Source organism: Marmota monax, unplaced genomic scaffold, assembly GCF_021218885.2.
Source record: "Marmota monax isolate L192 unplaced genomic scaffold, Marmota_monax_Labrador192_F-V1.1 WCK01_AAM20220418_F8-fsc00116, whole genome shotgun sequence".
Taxonomy (NCBI): domain Eukaryota; kingdom Metazoa; phylum Chordata; class Mammalia; order Rodentia; family Sciuridae; genus Marmota; species Marmota monax.
The window spans coordinates 5,659,587-5,677,939 of record NW_026695220.1 but is presented as its reverse complement, the minus strand read 5'-3'; the positions used below and the strand labels follow the sequence as shown (position 1 = coordinate 5,677,939).

General features: G+C 32.9%; 1 protein-coding gene across 1 annotated transcript in view; it reads left to right on the top strand.

The window, feature by feature from the left end:
- The window catches only part of Eys (eyes shut homolog), a 1,592,434-nt gene that overhangs the window by 95,708 nt on the left and 1,478,373 nt on the right, over positions 1–18,353 (top strand). The window contains 1 exon segment of the mRNA XM_046432606.1: positions 2,200–2,314. Within this exon segment, the coding sequence (XP_046288562.1) occupies positions 2,200–2,314 (115 nt within the window).

Sequence of the window (18,353 nt, the reverse complement as noted above, 5' to 3'; positions counted from 1 at the left end):
CCCACTGAGCTTATAGTTGCAAAGAACAAATGTAAACCAAACTATGTAAACATGTAGAACTCTACTGTGGAATTTCCAAAAGGTCCAGGTCTCCATAGGTTCTCTTAATCCAGTTTTATCTCAGAACATTCTATCTTAAATCATCTAGATTAATTAAAATTTTCATTACCACTAAGTCATTTCCATGTTTATTATTTCATTATACAATCCTCTACCTTGTTTTTTGTAAAAATCATACACATTTAACAGTTTTGGCCAATGTTGATTCTATTTGAAATTTAGGGCAAACTCTTGAGTCCAATTTTTCAGGATCCATAGTATCTGCTTTGTTTACAAACACTTTCTCAGAGTTGCTGCTGCTTGATCTTTACCCAGCAACCTGTTGATTCAATTCTTGTTAAGGGCCAGAATAGTAGTTATTTCTTTAATTCACAGTCTTGATCCTATTCTTGGACAGTATACCACAGAATTATATGAGTTCAAAATCACACAAATCATTAGCTGTTTTTTAATTTTTTTTTTTAGTTGTAGTTGGACACAATGTCTTTTTTTTATTTTTATGTGGTGCTGAGGATCAAACCCAGTACCTCACATGTGCAAGACAAGCGCTCTACCAATGAGCTATAGCCCCAGCCCTCATTAGTTGTTCTTAACGAATTCAGTCTGTTCTAATTCAAAAGGAAAATTGGAACATGACAGTCACATGAAACTGAAATATGATAGTCATCAAAAAGGTACTGTAATATCTTAAAATTTTGATGACTGCCATATTTCAGTTTCATGTGACTATTATGTTTTTCCCCCCATAATCTGCTCACACAACCTCCTCCTCAGGATGAAGGGATTGGAATGATAGCTTGCATACTGGAGTGGTTTTTTGGATCTCTAACTCTTCAAAATGAAAGATATAAATTGAATATCTTAACTCATCTTCATCTATGGAGCTTTGGAGGGGAACACATTTAAAATCAGGCCAAACTTAATTTTATTAGCAACCCTGAAACTTGTAAACAATGTAACTAAAGTGGCTGACATGACTCATCTGGTTGTTTTCTCTTTTATACCACAGTGATTGCATTCTATATCACACAGGCTCATGAAGATTGAAGGAGAGCATAAGAAATGTATTTGAAAGTAGTTGATTTTTGCAAAAACCTCCTTTGGAATTTTCACCCAAGAGGTGTTTGAAAGTTATAGGCATTTCTGAAGTAAATGAACAAATAATTCAGTTCTGCTGAATGAACATGCAAAACTGTGTACTTCAAACAATAGAAGAGTTACATTAACAAACCTTTTCCTTGATGCTGTTCCCCAACTTGATGTGTCACTGTGGCCTTTAATCCCTTATTTTATGAAATTTTCTTGTGTCCTAAGGAGGACATTAAATAGAATATATAGCTAAATTAACTTCATTAATAAATCAACTTGTTAACAACTTAAAGTTTTGAAAATTATTATTTATGGTCATGAAATACCTGGTGTCTATACTGAAAGATATTTTCTTTCATGTAATGCCCCATTCCATTTTATAATAGAAAGTTCATGAAATGATTTTAGGCATAGGGGTATTTTTCAAAAATTACTGAGAATGGGAACAAAGGTAGTCAGAACCCAGTCTGTTCTTTATAAACTTATAGATTGCAGCTAATGTACTGCAGGAGACAGGATTACAGATTGCTTATTTAAAAATGTAAAATTGATAAAACAAACAATATCCCTATTATTAACTCAACAATAACTATGCCATTATTGTCCACTGTAACTCTCTACACTATGTTATAAATCCATGTGTGTCATCATTAACTTTTGCTAGCACAAAAATCAGTATATGATGACTCTACTAAGCTTTAAAAATCTAATTTTTCATCCTTTTTTTCACATTTCACTAGCAGCCTCATTTATCCCCAAACTGTATTTTATTGTTAGTATAAGCCACAGTTGAATTTTTCCTTAAATCTCAAACGGTAATCTTAAGACCATTCAATAAATACTTGTTCTAGTACATTCCATATAAATAAACCTGTTCTTCTTGCCTAAGACCACAACATGTAGGGAGACAATTAATGACTGAAACTACCATGTAATAATATGAGTGATATATAATTTAAACAAAGCATTATTATTTTTGAAGATGAATAATAGACTTTTATGGAAATATTTGAATTGCAATTTTCCTAATTTATGATGGTGTATTTACAGTTGTATGTCAGGATTTACTGGAAAAGACTGTGAGAAAGTAATTGACCAGTGTAGACTGCTCAGCATCAACTGTCTGAATGAAGAATTGTGTTTCAATGTAATTGGAAGATTCACAGTAAGTAATTTAATGCACAGCCAAGTAATTTAGCTCTTTTAAATACAATAGCTTTAGCTAGTCAGCATTTCAAATGCTTTTATTAATTTGATCTAGAGAAATATAACCATATGTGTGTGTGGGTTTGTGTATAGATAAATATGAAATACATGAAGTTTAGTAGTATGTATTTTCAACTTAGAAGATTTATGGTGAGAAAGCATTAATAAATTTTCCAGACAATGCTTTCATTATAAAATAATCATATAGCTAATTGATTCCTGGAGATACATCTCTGTATATCATCAGTTACTAAGGCCTTAAACTCCTCAACTAGATGGAGAAATTAGTCTACTTGTTAGTTCAAGGTCAGCCTCAGGAACTTAGTGAGATCCCGCCTCAAAATAGAAAATTAAAAATAAAAGGGGATGAAGCTCAGTAATAAAGTGCCTCTGGGTTCAATCCCCAGAAGAACAGCAACAACTACAAAAATCTTCATGGCATAGTCCTGGTGCAATACCTTATGTGTATTAACAGTTGTAAATGTTCAAAAATTTGAATTTTAAAAATCTTGTCCAAGAAAGATACATATACAGTATGGCAATTATTATTTATATTTGTAAAATATAAAAATTGATACTTTCTATAATTGCATAAATATATAACAAAAGTGTAACTAGTAAACATACACAGGACTTCTACTTACTAAGTTTAGTAGAAGAGCTATTTACAGACCTTGGGGGAGTGAAATTAAAAAGTATAGAGGAGACTTCTAACATTGGTAATACTTGATTTTTTCACAATAATATGAAATTTTGGTTTAACTTTTTTATCAGCACAGCTCAATTATACAAAATAGTGGAATTTCATTCCCCAAATACTTAATTTTTTAATGCTAAATTTCAGGAATAAATATAGTGAGAACATAATGTTCATTTTATTATATTTTCTATGTTCTGGTAGCATAGGTATTTAAATATTTTTTTTTTCAATAATGAAAAGCCAATTTACAGAATTGATCAATGACATTTATATGATATGTATATTGACAAGCATATGTTGGATATTATAATGTTGTTATATAATAACATGTAGATAAGGTAACTATTTGATAGCTTACATATTTTGGATATAATATATATTTTTATATTTACCCATTTGGCCTTCTCATAAACCTCATCCCATCTTATGTAAAAAAAAAAAAAAAGGCCATTAAGTTTTGGATATTTTTCCAAGTTCACATTATTTACATGGAAGGGTAAAGCTAGATTAAAGTAAGTCTTTATGACCCCTGAATCCTTATTTTCATTCATATGAATGTATACTTTCAACATAAAGAATGTACAACCATTTTTTTCTCTTAATATTTATGTAGCCATTCTTTGGTAGTAAATTATCTAACAGAAATATATCTCTCACTTTTATCTGAAATTCTTTCACCTCATTCTATTTTTGATTTGGTTGGATGGGATGAGGATAGTGGTAAGTAGTTCCTGTTCTATTTTAGGACAATCTCTGAGTATTATCTCTGAATTTGCTTTTTAAAACTTTTTTCCACCCTCACTTTTTCCTGAATAATTTTACCTATTTTCAACTTTAATATTAATTTTATATTAACTCTAAAACCAGTTTGGATTGTTTTAAAAAGGAATTTGAATGGTGTTTTCACTTTCAACATTGCATAGATAGTTCAACCTTAACATGGATTAAATTGCATTTTCTTGAATTCCTTCTGTGCATTGATGTTTTCAGGAACTGTGGATAGTGAATGGCTTTAGCAATATCAGCTTTGCCTACAATTTCTGATCAGAAACTGAGAATTCTTCCTCCTCCTTTCCAATTATCAACTTTTCTTCTGCTTTACATTTTTTTTAACTTCAAATCTTTATCACATTTCATCTAACTTGTCAACTTGCCTCATATATTGCTTTACTAATGTTTCTTGGCTTCAAATATTGTGAAGTTGAATTATGATCAATTTGTATAAACTGAGAAATTGAAATTCTACATTTTAATTAATAATCTGATATTCTACAATTAGAAGCTAAAATAAAAGAATGTGCCCTTTTACTATAAGTATGATAATATTAGAAAATAAAACATACTAAGATTTTTACAGAAATTAGGGAATTAATGAAGAGTCCCTAAGTAGATAAAAATCAGCTAAAGACAGTATTTGATTATTTTAAAAGATTAATAAAATACAGCTTTCACAAACTTATGGAGAAAGCACAGAAATTACACAAATCAAGAATCTAAAAGTACATATCACATTTTTAGATATTAAATGATAATTAAATAATATTTAATTTTTTTCAAATATTTAACTGATAGTATTTTTTAAATACATGAGCGTGGAAGGCATTACAATTCTTATTACACATATAGAGCACAATTTTTCATATCTCTGTATGTATATAAAGTATGTTCACTCCAATTCCTGTCTTCATACCTGTACTTTGGATAATAATGTTTCTACCCTCATTGCTAACCCCCTGCCCCCTCTCTTCCCCTCCCACCCCTCTTCCCTATCTAGAGTTCATCTATTCCTCCCATACTCCCCCTCCCTACTGCATTGTGGGTCAGTCACCTTATTTCAGAGAAAAGATTCGGCATTTGTTTTTTTGGAATTGGCTAACTTCACTTAGTATTGTTTTCTCCAATATCATCCATTTACCTGCACATGCCATGATTTTATTCTCTTTTATTGCTGAGTAATATTACATTGTGTATATATGCCAAATTTTTTAATCCATTAATCTACTGAGGGTCATCTAGGTTGGTTCCAAAGTTTAGCTATTGTGAATTGTGCTGCTATAAACATTGATGTGGCTGCGTCCCTGTAGTATGCTGTTTTGAAGTCCTTTCGGTATAGACCAAGGAGAGGGATAGCTGGGTCAAATGGTGGTTCCATTCCCAGTTTTCCAAGGAATCTCCATACTGCTTTCCATATTGGCTGCACCAATTTGCAGTCCCACCAATTATGTATGAATGTCTCTTTTTTCTCCACATCCTTGCCAATACTTGTTGTTTGTCTCAAATTAGCTGCCATTCTGACTGGAGTGAGATGATATCTTAGAGTAGTTTTGATTTTCATTTCTCTAATTGAAAGAGATGATGAACATTTTTTCATATATTTGTTACTTGATTGTATATCCTCTTCTGAGAAGTGTCTGTTCATGTTCTTGGATCATTTATTGATTGGGTTATTTGGGGTTTTTTTGATGTTAAGATTTTAAGTTCTTTAAATATCCTAAAGATTAGTGCTCTATCTGATGTGTAAGGGTTAAAAATTTGCTCCCAAGATGTAGGCTATTTATCTCACAGATTGTTTCTTTTGCTAAGAAACTTTTTTAGTTTATTGATTCTTGACTTTAATTCTTTCACCAAAGGAGTCTTATTAAGGAAGTTGGGGCCTAATCCCACATGATGAAGATTAGAGCATACTTTTTCTTCTATTAGATGCAAAGTCTCTGGTTTAATTCCTAAGTCCTTGATCCACTTTGAGTTGAGTTTTGTGCATGGTGAGAGATAGGGGTTTAATTTCATTTTGTTGTATATGGATTTCCAGTTTTCCAAGCACCATTTGTTGAAGATGCTATCTTTTCTCCAATGCATGCTTTTGGTGTCTTTGTCTAATATAAGATAATTATAAATTTGTGGGTTAGTCTCTGTGTCCTCTATTCTGTACCATTGGTCTACCAGTTTGTTTTGGTGTGCCAATACCAAACTGTTTTTGTTACTATTGCTCTGGAGTACATTTTAAAGTCTGGTATAGTGATGTCACCTGCTTCACTCTTCCTGCTAAGAATTGCTTTAGCTATTCTGGGTCTCTATTTTTCCAGATGAATTTCACGATTGCTTTCTCTATTTCTATGAGGAATATCATTGGGATTTTGATCAGAATTGCATTAAATCTGTATAGTGCTTTTAGAATATGGTCATTTTGATAATATTACTTCTGCCTATTCATCTTCTAAGGTCTTCTCTGATTTCTTTCTTTAGGGTTCTGTAGTTTTCATTGTATAGATCTTTCACCTCTCATTAAGTTGATTCCCATTTTTTTTTTTGAGGCTATTGTAAATGGGGTAGTTTTCTTCATTTCCTTCTCAGAGGCTTTGTCACTGATATACAGAAATGGATTTGATTTATGGGTGTTGACTTTATATTCTGCTACTTTACTGAATTCATTTACTAGTTCTAGAAGTTTTCTGGTGAAGCTTTTTGAATCTTCTAGGTATAAATCATATTGTCAGCAAATAGTGCTAATTTGAGTTCTTCTTTTCCTATATGTATTCCTTTAATTTCTTTCATCTAATTGCTCTGGCCTGTGTTTAAAGAACTATGTTAAATAGAAGTGGTGAGAAAGGGCATCCCTCTCTTGTTACAGTTTTTATAGGGAATGCCTTCAGTATTTCTCCATTTAGAATGATGTTGGCCTGAGGCTTAGTGTAGATAGTCTTCTCAGTGTTGAGATATGTTCCTGTTATAGCCAGTTTATCAAGTGTTTTGAACATGAAGGGGTGCTGTATTTTGTCAAATGCTTTCTCTGTATCTATTGAGATGATCATATAATTCTTGGAGTCTATTTTGAAATATTTATAACTATAATTTTGACAAATGAAATGTGAAAAAAATTCAAAAAACATGACTTTCCAAAAGGTAAATAGAAAAATATCTAAGTAGTTTGTTATAAAATCAAATTTCATATATATATATATCATATATATATATATATATATATATATATATGATATATATATGATATATATATATATAGATGTAGATATAGATAGATATAGATAGATATAGATATAGATATATCTCCCCCTTGGGGAATTGGGCCCTAGGGCACTATACACTGAACTGCATACCACTCTTTTATTTTTGTTTTTTTAAGACAGGGTCTTGCTCAGTTACGCAGGTTGACCTTAAAGTTGTAATAGACTTGCCTCAGCTTCTTGAGTTGCAGAGTGACAAGTGTGCCACCATATTAGTCTTTAATTTTTTAATGTCCCTTGCAGTAACAAATTTTCCAGACAATACATTCTTCCTGTGAAATTCATCAAACTTTTAAGGAAGATATAAGATCAATTTATAGAAACTATTACTGGTAATAAGGATGAGGAACAAATGGCAACTCATTTTTATAAGGCAACTTAAGACTGTGAAAATGAAATCTGACAAGGATATTACAAAAATAAAATATTCCTTATTAAGATATTACTAACATACAAATAACATCTTAAACAAAAAGAGAAAATAAGTTTATTTGAGCAATATATGAAAGTATTTCAAGACCAAGAAACATTTTTTGGCTTAGGATAAATATTCTTTCAGATTTCTAGAACAGTTATTTCAGTAAAAGACAAATATCGGGTCATCTAACTAGATAGAGATAAATAAATAAATATATAAAGAAATTAAAATAAATAACCACCTTTATTCATGACACAAATTCAGGAAACCATTGACAATGATCAACTTCTTCAATCTGATAAAAGCTACCACAGACTTCCAAAGGTAGCATAATATTTATTGGTGAAAACATGATTTCTTTTCCCTTAATGTTGGCATAGATATTGACACTGATTTTATCCAACATTTTTCTAAAATTTTCTCCCAGCGAAACAATACAAAAAGAAGAAAAAATATATATACATATATCTGTATAATATATCTGTATATGTATATATATATATATATATATATATATATATATATATATAATAAAATACATAGAACATAAATATAAAATGAATGAAACATCACAAAAATACATAGGATGAGATATATATATATATATATATATATATATATATATATACACACACATATATATGTAATATTCACAAGAATTCTATAAAAATGTTAAAAATGTTGGATTATTATATAGAACCTACTATTTCTACACTATCTAAACAATATATCAGAAAATGAAATTAATATTGTACAGTCCTAAATCTTAAATTAAGCATGATTTTGATATTATAAAAAAATGCTTCAGAATAAATTGAACAAAATGGGGCAAAACTGCTATATTAAAACTGCATAAGAGTAAATAGTATAATTAAGTATGTTTTAATTGCATGAAAGATTAAATATTTTTATAATCTTCTTTCTTCTTAATGTAATTCCCAAGCATTTTATAGACATTGGCAAACCAATTTTGAAATGTATGTAGAAACCCTTATAAGATGTTACATACGAAACATTATTAAAAATGAAAACAAATCTCTAGGATTTTCCCTGCTTGATTTTGAATGACACTTTAAAACTAACTCCTATAAAGAATATAATATTGGCATAAGTATTGACTAAGACATCAGAGGAACAAAAGAGATAGTTCAGATAAATTAGCAGGGAAAAGTTTATAGATTTCCAACATATTTGGAAGATATTTGAATTGGGAGAGGAATGTTTTCTCATCAAATGGCACATGAGAAAAATGAGCATCTACCTTTATCCAAGCCATACACAATTAATTTGAAATGTAACATGGGCCTTAAAGTTGCAATCATGAGATGTGTAGGGAACAGAAATAAGCAGAAAATATAGGATGGTGGCATTTCTCAGGACTTTGCATTAGGCAAAGATTTGTTAGATAAAGCACAAGGCAATTTGTTAATTTGATTTCATTAAATTTAAAAGCATCTAATCATCAGAAGATAGAAAAGAAACAATTACAATCAGTTATAAAGCTTAATTTATGTAAAAATAAACATAATCCAAGTGGGTACTATTTACTTGAGCTGATCTTAAATAGCATCTTTATTGAAATAAAATGATGGAAAATATGTTATCAGGGAAAAATTAACCAAAAATTTTTTCAATACCCATACTAAGTTCATTCAAAATAAACTTTAAGAGATAAAATTATAAATTATGATAACATTTTAATAAGTTTTAAATTGTAAGAAAAACACAATTATGGTTTTGAATGAACTTACAAATGTAAGTTAAGAAATATATAGGGCAATGGGGACAGAAGCAAAAAAAAAAAAAATGAGGAGACTAATTCCAGGTCAAAATTCTAAATGTGACCTTTAAGAGGCCTTTCCAATGGCAATGATGATTCTTTGCCTCAAAAGCTTTATGGATAGAAGTTGACCACAACAGGTTCAGTGTGCAATCATTGCACTGATTTTTTTGGAATGAGTTATACTCAAAATATTGAACCATGGTGCCGCAGTATGGCTGGGCACAAAATCACGAGCCACTCAAGCAGGAACAAACTTTATTTTTGAAACTGCCACCAATGCCCCCGTATGCTCCCAGGAAAATTGTGGACCTACACATGCTGCATTCTCCAGGACCCCAACAGGAAGTCCCTCCTCCGGAATTCCCTCCTACCACACTTCCCCAACCAATGGGAACTCTCCAGGAGTCCCATAGCAGGCAGAGGTGGACAGCAGGAGTCCAATATCCATATGAATGCAGATCTTAACATAATCATATCATCTCAATGGCTTGCTGGCTTCACCTTTCAACCAAAAATGCCATGCATCATATTACTTGGCTGTGGCTCTTAGCACCATGGCTCCCAATTCTTTTGCCAACTCATGCTCAAATGCATTTTATTCCTAGTCCAAGCATTCTATTCAAAGACCTTTTAATGGGAGTGTAGGTGCTCATCTGAGATATTTCCCAAGTATTTCTAGGGCAATTTCCTAAAGGATGCAGCTCTGGCTTAGGAATTTTTATCTACTTAGACTCAGATTTTCCCATATCTAGCCCTCCAAAGGGGGGGAAAAAAAAAACACCATAAAGAGTCAGAAGTCTTTTTTGTTCTTAGGTTCTTGGAATGAGATGATTATCCATTTGTTTTGTGTTGAATTGATCAAATCTTCCAGAATGCTGTCCCCTAGGACTGCACTGTAGTAGACTGCATTGTAGTAATGAATGAATAAGTCTAGACTATTAGTTTAATTTTGGCTCTGTAATATAATGGGCCACATCTATACCTGATTACTCAGCAGGAAATTAATAATCCTCTGTCATAGTGGGGTGTATTTCTGGCTTCATTTAGAATTATATGTATACTTCATTTAGGATTAATGTATACTATATTGTGAAGGTTTAAAGAGAGAGAAGAAATACAATTAGGCAATAAATTTTTATAGATTACATTTATATAAAAATTCAAGTGTAAGTAAATATATATTTACAGTGTTCAAATTGTCTAAAATGTTATGTCCTTTAAGGCAATATGGATATATAATATTATTATCTGCATCACAAAACACAAAAGTATATAGAAATTAGATTTTTGTTTCGCAGAGGAAAATGAGACAGCATTTTTCACATGTGTACAGAAAAAAATACAATTTGGAATAAACCTGCCTAATGACAGTTTAGCAGTATGTAAAATTGTACAATTTGTAACCATTCAATATCTAGAAATACCTAAAGTTAGTAAACTTTAGGTATTTAGGTATTTATCCAATGGATAAAAAGAATAATGTATTCAAAAAAAATATAGCATGACTCCATTTGGAGAATTTTTAATTTGAGAGAGGAGAGAGAGAGAGAGAGAGAGAGAGAGAGAGAGAGAGAGAGAGAGAGAGAGAGAATTATTTATTTATTTATTTATTTTAGTTTTTGGTGGACACAACATCTTTATTTTTTTTTATTTTTATGTGGTGCTGAGGCTCGAACCCAGCGCCCCGCGCATGCCAGGTGAGCACGCTACAGCTTGAGCCACTTCCCTAGTCCATGGAGAATGTTTTTAAGTTTATTAATGATTGTTGAAAAACGTTCAAATTAAAATGCCCAGTGGAAAATGGCTGTATAATGTTAACTGTAATTTGGTTAAACATATATACAAATATTTATGTTTTTATAACAAAATAAGATAATTTTCATGTATTTACTGGAAACTGAATAGTCAAATATCATGGCTAGACTCTTCCTCCATAGTTTATCCATTGGTTTTCACATCCCAGAGTGTTGCAGATATCAGGAATTACTATATATGGGAAGACCAGTCTTCCCAAACAGCAGGAGCTACAAGGCAGGGAGGCCAATTGGCGGGAAAAGGTTGTGTACTTCTGATGTCATTATCTCTATAAGTCGTTGAGAAACTTATAATTTTTAATTATCACAACATTTATTGAATATGGATTATTTGATAGAAAAAAATATATAGTTTCTAAACTCTGTGATTTACCTTGCCCAGACACAAATTGAATCAGTCAAGGTCACAGAAGTAAGGATCCAGAGATAAATATGAGGAAGAATAAATTTGGAAGTACAGAGTAACTCTGAATTATTATAAGGACTTTAAATAAGATCAAGTTTAATCAAAGTTTTGATAGTCAGTGAGGTCTGGATGATTTTTATATTATGCAGTTGTACATAAAACTTTCCAGAATTAAATTTAAAAAATGAATGGTGGTTTACTCTTGTTAATGAGTTGAAATTATAACTATATTCTACCCAAGTAACTTTCCTTTTGAATATACATTAAATTGAAGTCCTATGAATACAGCAGATGCTTTAATAGAATTAAAATCAGGAACTTTATATTTGTTATGATTTAGATATTAGGGTCACTGGATGCTTGGCTATTACTTGAGATGGTGGCAGAACTTTGGGTGCTGATTCTGCATGATGCAAGATACTGGAGTTAGGGGTTCATGAAGACTTCCACCAAGATTTCAAAGGAAGGCTTAAGAGGCTAGGCAAAGCACAGCAGGGTCAGCCTCCCTGTGGTCATGCCCTGTGAAGGCAATACATGGAGATGTGAGGAGAAAATCAAAGCTGCAGTGGAGACCCCCAGGATTAAGAAATGCCAGTGGTGTGGAATATCCACTGAAGGATGCTGCAGGAATTGAATTAAAACAAGTCAACAGAAAGGCTACTTGGGCTGCAACAAAAAAGGCCACAGGAGTGGAGCTATACAAGCCTGTTGAACAGAACATAACCTACCGTGTACCCCAGATGCTGGACTTGAAGTTACAGGACTTGTTGGCCCAGCTGGATTTCAGTCAGACTTTGAACCCATCCCCTCTATTTCCCTATTTTTCTGAATGGAAATGTTTCTGTTGTCTGATCATCATGTGAGCTGTGTCCTTCCACCACACTCTTCTGCCTTGATGTTCGGCCTCACCTGGAATCCCAAGGAATAGAGCCTATTGTCCATGGACTGAGACCTCTGAAACCATGAGCCCTCAAATAAACTTTTCCTCCTCTTTTTGTAAAGTACTTTTGATTTTTACAGGAGCTCACACTATGAGATTGTCTTGAGTTTCAGAGGAGACATTGGACTAAAACTTTTGGGCAATCTTGGAACTTTTGTGACTCAGGAGAGGCAATGGAATCAGAATTACTCTGTGAGGTGTGGGCTGGCAGCTAAAAGACCACATGGACACAGAAGTAATTTTTTCACAAAGTGGGGGGTAGGGAGGGTGAACAGCTCTGTGACCTCAATGGTCCTCTTCCACACTGGAAGACAAAAGAGTGAGAACACCAGGGATCGCTTTACTTATAGGGAAAAGACAACAAAGGATTTTTGATAGAATATTCTACACCATGTAAGGCAGGGGATAAAGTTTCAAGGGAGGTTTCCCAATCCCATTGGGTAACACTCAATTCTAGAGCTGACACAAACTTCTTTGCTGAAGTGAAGGTGAAGGCCACTTGCTTCACACAGCATGGGGCGTGCAATGCCAGACTGATACCCCCTTTACTCAAGTCTGAGAGTGGATGCTTAACTCATGGGCAGGCAGCCTCCCATAAGTGTGCTCCAAAAGCTCATGTGTGAGACAATGCAACAAGGTTTAGAGGAGAAATGATTGGGTTGTGAGAACCTTAATGCAATCAGTGAATTAATTCCCTGAGTGGAAACTGAAGGCAGATAGGGTGTGGCTGGAGGAGATAAGTCATTGAGGGCATGGTGTAGGGGTATGTATGTTATAGCTGGCATGTGGAGTCTCTTTCTGTGGTCTGATCATCATGTGAGCTTTGTCCCTCCACCACACTCTTCTGCCATGATGTTCAGCCTCACCTGGAGTCCCAAGGAATACAGCCTATTGTCCATGGACTGAGACCTCTGAAACCGTGAGCCCTCAAATAAACTTTTCCTCCTCTACTTTTGTGCTGGTCGGGTCTTTTAATCACAGCAGCAAAAAAGCTGACTTTAAAATAATATTAAGTACAACAGTTGAAAATTTTTAGGTTAGAACCTTTTTAATTCTATGCCATACTTTTCAATTTGACTTAAATGTATCACTTTAAATTTTTTTTATTAAAGTAGTATAAGGAGGCTTAGCTTTTTCACTGAAATTGTGTTAGTCAAGTACTTTTACAATGTCAATTGCTTCTCAGTAGTAATAAATGTTTCCTGTGATAAACAATTGTTACTTCCCAATGGAGAGTGTTAGCTTTCTAAAAACCACCACTGAATAAGCCATTGAAAAAGTTAAGAGTTCATGGGAAAATATCCTCATAATTACTATATATATATACAAAAAATGGCTTCCAACTTATAATAATTAAAATTGTGCACATCATTAATTAAAATATAGGTACTGTGTGATTAAATGCCATTTATTATACCTTATATCAATGATTTGAGATTTATTTCAGAGTTTTAGTGATTTACTAACAACTTTATTTACTATTTTCATTTCAGTAGATGACATGCATGTTTAGAGACACAATGTCTGGTTTGTTCCTTTTATATTTTATGACTTCCTAATATTATGACATAATTGTTGACTGCTATTTTTTGTACCATCAGAGAAAATATTGTTGAGCTTTCTACAAAGCTGCTTGGTTGTCATCTTTTACATCTTCTTTTATATCTGCTCAGGGATGCAGATATAAGGATTCAGCTTATGTTTATCTCATCCTTTTAAGTCCTCTATAAGGAAGGCTTCATTAGAAAATCAACAAAAAAGCAAAATCTAAAAATTGTCTAATTTAACTTCACCATCTGCTTTATTTCTGTTTTCTATTTCCATCCTCCAGCTATTCTTTTTTGTTTTTCTTTTTAACAATTATCTTCTGTCAGGAGCCATTCTTGGGTTGCACGTGGGATACCACACATGGAAGCCTAGTAGATAGAGACAGCTGGTGTCTGGGTATGACCAGTGGACATTTTCTCTGGTAATTGCCCAGGGACAATGTGAATCTCTTTCCCACTCTGCTGTGGCCCATACAGTACCTGAGATGGATGTGATTTGCCAAGATGTCAATCAACCTGCTGACTGGAAGACATCACAAGCAAGACTCCACCCTTGAAACCTTATACCTACCTTTGATGTACCCTTTTAAATAAATCACAGAGCCATTTTTTTCTTTGTCTAGTTTCCAAACCCATGTAGACTAGATCTATCAGGGGCTTTGCCTATTGTAAATATGTTTCTGAGTGTTTGTGTTTTATTATTCACTAATTATTTGAGATTTTAAGTTTTAGGGTGACTTAGATTCTCCTGGGCAGGAAGAAGAACCCCCCAATGAGATATTGGCTGTCAACCCCTGATAATCTTCAGCAAGATTTATTTACACAGAAATTTTGCTGAAAAATAGTAAAACTCAAATTAGAATCCCATTTAAGTATAATTTGCATTGGGGTAGAATTAGAATTAGTTGTAACAATTGAAAATTTAAATAAAATCTCTGTTATTGTTTCTTTTTGTTTTTCTCTCTTTTTCCTGCCCAAATCCCCCTCCCCACCAACATATACACAGAGGAATTTTAAGGCTCAAATAATTAAACTCTGCAGGAATGAAACTATGTATTCTTTTTACCAGAGGCTTAATGTCATCATTTTCTTCCTTTTTTCTTTAAAATAGCAACAGTGGTTTCCTTAAAGTTCTGGGAGAAGTAAGTATATTCCTGCTTCGGCATTTGTTTGAATATTTTTACCCAAGTTTACAATTTTTAGGATTCTTCCATCTCTTTAGGTATTTTCTCAAATATGCATTCTCAGTTCTTCTCTGGACACCAATCTAAAAATGTTAAATAATCCCTTCCAGCCCACACATGTCATTATTTCTGTTTCTTGTAACAATTTGTGCCATCTGGCTTCCCTGTTTACAACACAGTTCTCCAGGTATCCTTTTTTTGTTGATTATTAAACTAGTTAGTATTAAGAAGCTGAAATGTAAGCTTTATGAAGGTAAATTATTTTGCTTCTTCCTCCAGAGAAGACACCAAAATTGCTGCAAAAGCAAATTACTCCATATGGAGCCAATGGAAATTTATTAATTTGGAAAGACTCTTCAATGGAGGAAGTACAGATTCCTTAAACTAAAGTAAGGTGACCACTCCTTTAGTAATGGGCTAGTCAGAGTTAGCATTAGTAATCATTACAGTCACAGAAATACATGGGATTTGGAGATAGCAGCATTTGGGAAAGATAGCAAGAATTATGTGATGTATAAAACACCACACATATATTTTTACTTATTTATTTTTCATGTGTGGTACTGGGGATCAACCCAGGGCCTATTGCATGTGAGGCAAGAACACTACCAACTGAGCTATATCCCTAACCCCATATATATCTTTTTTATTTGTAAAAAAAAACACAAAAGCCAACTGAAGATAAGCACATTGGGTAAACTAAATGTGTCATAGACACCCAAAATATTAGTATATGTACCTACATAAAATCACAAAATCTAAATTCACCGTATAATCAACTGCTAATGCTCCAATTAAATATAAACACAAACATCCTGTTCTGTCAGCCCAAGAAATGCATTTAAGGCAGGCAAAATTACCTTTGAGAATACACTTAAGATTTTTGTTCTTCAGAAAGTATTCGGATACTTTCTTTAGGCTTTGGTATGATTATTCACATAGATTGTGCTGGAAATCACAGACATCACTGGAAAAGAATGGCTGGGGTCAGACAAAGAAGAGTCTTGGAGAAACCCAGTTAATCTTGTCCCATTGGTGACATTTGGCAGTATTTAGAGATATTTTTGGTTTATCACAAATAATACCTGATACTGGTATTTGGTGAATGGAGGCTGGGTTTGCTGCTAAGTATGCAGTAATACACAGGGCAGACCCCCGCAACCAAGAAAGATTGTGCCCGAAATGTCAATATTTATGTGATTGAGAAAACTTATCTTAGAAGAATTATAGACTGGGGACACTAGAAAATTATATGATGGGTAGAAAGATAAAATTCATATGGCCTTATGAAAGTTCAAGAACACTACTTATGAAAGCTTCTGTTTTGTACTTGAACCAATGAGAGCTTTTCCATTGGGAAACCTTTTCCTGCTTCATGTAAGCCCTGAATTTGACAGGTACATACAGTTGGTTAAGTCAAGTTACTTTCCTGTTATTTGCCTTCTTTTGTTGGAACAAGACTAAACACCTTGTACTGCTTGGTTATAAGCTGTACGTCTCAGTCCTTTCCTCTGCCATGCTCACTTAAATTACATATTGAACAACATTTTTTTTTATTAGTTGTATCATTAGGCATTCAGGTCAAAAGTTTGAGAATTTGTTTTACGTAGAATGAATCAGTCTGATAATAATAGCTCTAATTGCCTTATTTTTAAGGGGAAGAGTAGAAACACGATTCCAGATTCATTAAATTTAAAATAGCTAAATCAGAGAGTCACTGCTTTGCTCTGATATAACTTCAGTAATGCCATGTGATCAGGATCCACTTCAATTGTCTCCTAATACAGGTCTTACATCTCAAAAATAGTTATTCCTCTTTTTTTTTCTCCCCAGCATGAGGTAATTATCAATGAATTTCTTAATCTATTTCATTATTTTAATGGTTTGACCTGCTGTTGTACAGATTCTTGGCAGGGAAGCTGACTCATGTCTAAGTAGTACTTGAAAGTGAGCAGCATCCTCAGACTAAATCTTGGAAGTTTTTTTCATAGGCTACTTATTTTTTTTCTCTTTTGTCAATATTGTTTAATCCCTTACATTTGCTGCCATATTTTACATAAGCAAATAACAACATCCTTCTAGTTGGAAGAAAGTTTTCAAAGAACACAAGAGAATATATTTCATAGGATTCATGTAGAATCACCTTTCATGGGCAAACTCACAGAGTATTATCTGGGTCCTCTTGATCTTTCCAAGACAGCAAACAGTAATTATGTAATAGATATCCACAAAATAGATTAACAGAAATTAGACACTACACAGACACTAGCATATTTCAAGGTTTTTGTGCACAGAAAATTTGTAGGCAGAAAGAAAAATATTTAGAGATTACAAGTCAACGTCACTTATGTATACAATGTGTGTAAATCACCTGCTTTACAATGAGTGGTACTTCATAATTTCAGAAGTTTTCTATTGATAGACCATGATAATCCATACCAGTTATGAAAGAGGAAAAACTAAGAGACACTAATAATGATGATTTATAAATTTCTCTCAAGATTTTAATTTTGTTTCCTGTTGGTATCATCATCCACTTATTATCAGTAAGCACCAAAGGAGTTGCAAGTATACATTTTATTATTTCTCTTACTTATTTTCAGAAGAAATTTTAACAGATAAATTAAAACCACTTACATACACAATATCACAGTTTAATACTTGCAAATTAGTGCAATTCTTATGAATATTTGAAATACTTGCAGTAAAAGGACACAGGTATAATAGTTTTAATCGATTTTGAGAAAACAAAGATCCCAATATTTCTTTATCAATGCCTTAACAGAAATTAAATAGGAAAAATTATTTATTAATAAAGTTTTTACTAATTGTAAAACTTGCTTCTCTTATTTCAGGAGAAATCGTTAGTCAAAGTCTTAAAAAATACAGGGTGAAGTTATTTATGGGGTTCTAATTAATAGCGTAATTTGGATACTAAAGATAGAAATTCTTCTCCCAATAAGCTCTTTCACAGGAGTTAGATGCATAGTATCTGATCACACTAAAACTAGAGGATATCACAACTAGGTGGGAAACAGACTGAGGGCAAAGACACAGACTTTTTTTGAAAAATTTCTGGGTAGGGAGATTGTGCTTGACTGAACAATAGCACAGAGGGCCTATGTCCTAGTGCCCAGAACCAATCAATGTTATATAATATGGCAAAAGGGAATTTACATTCCCTTAG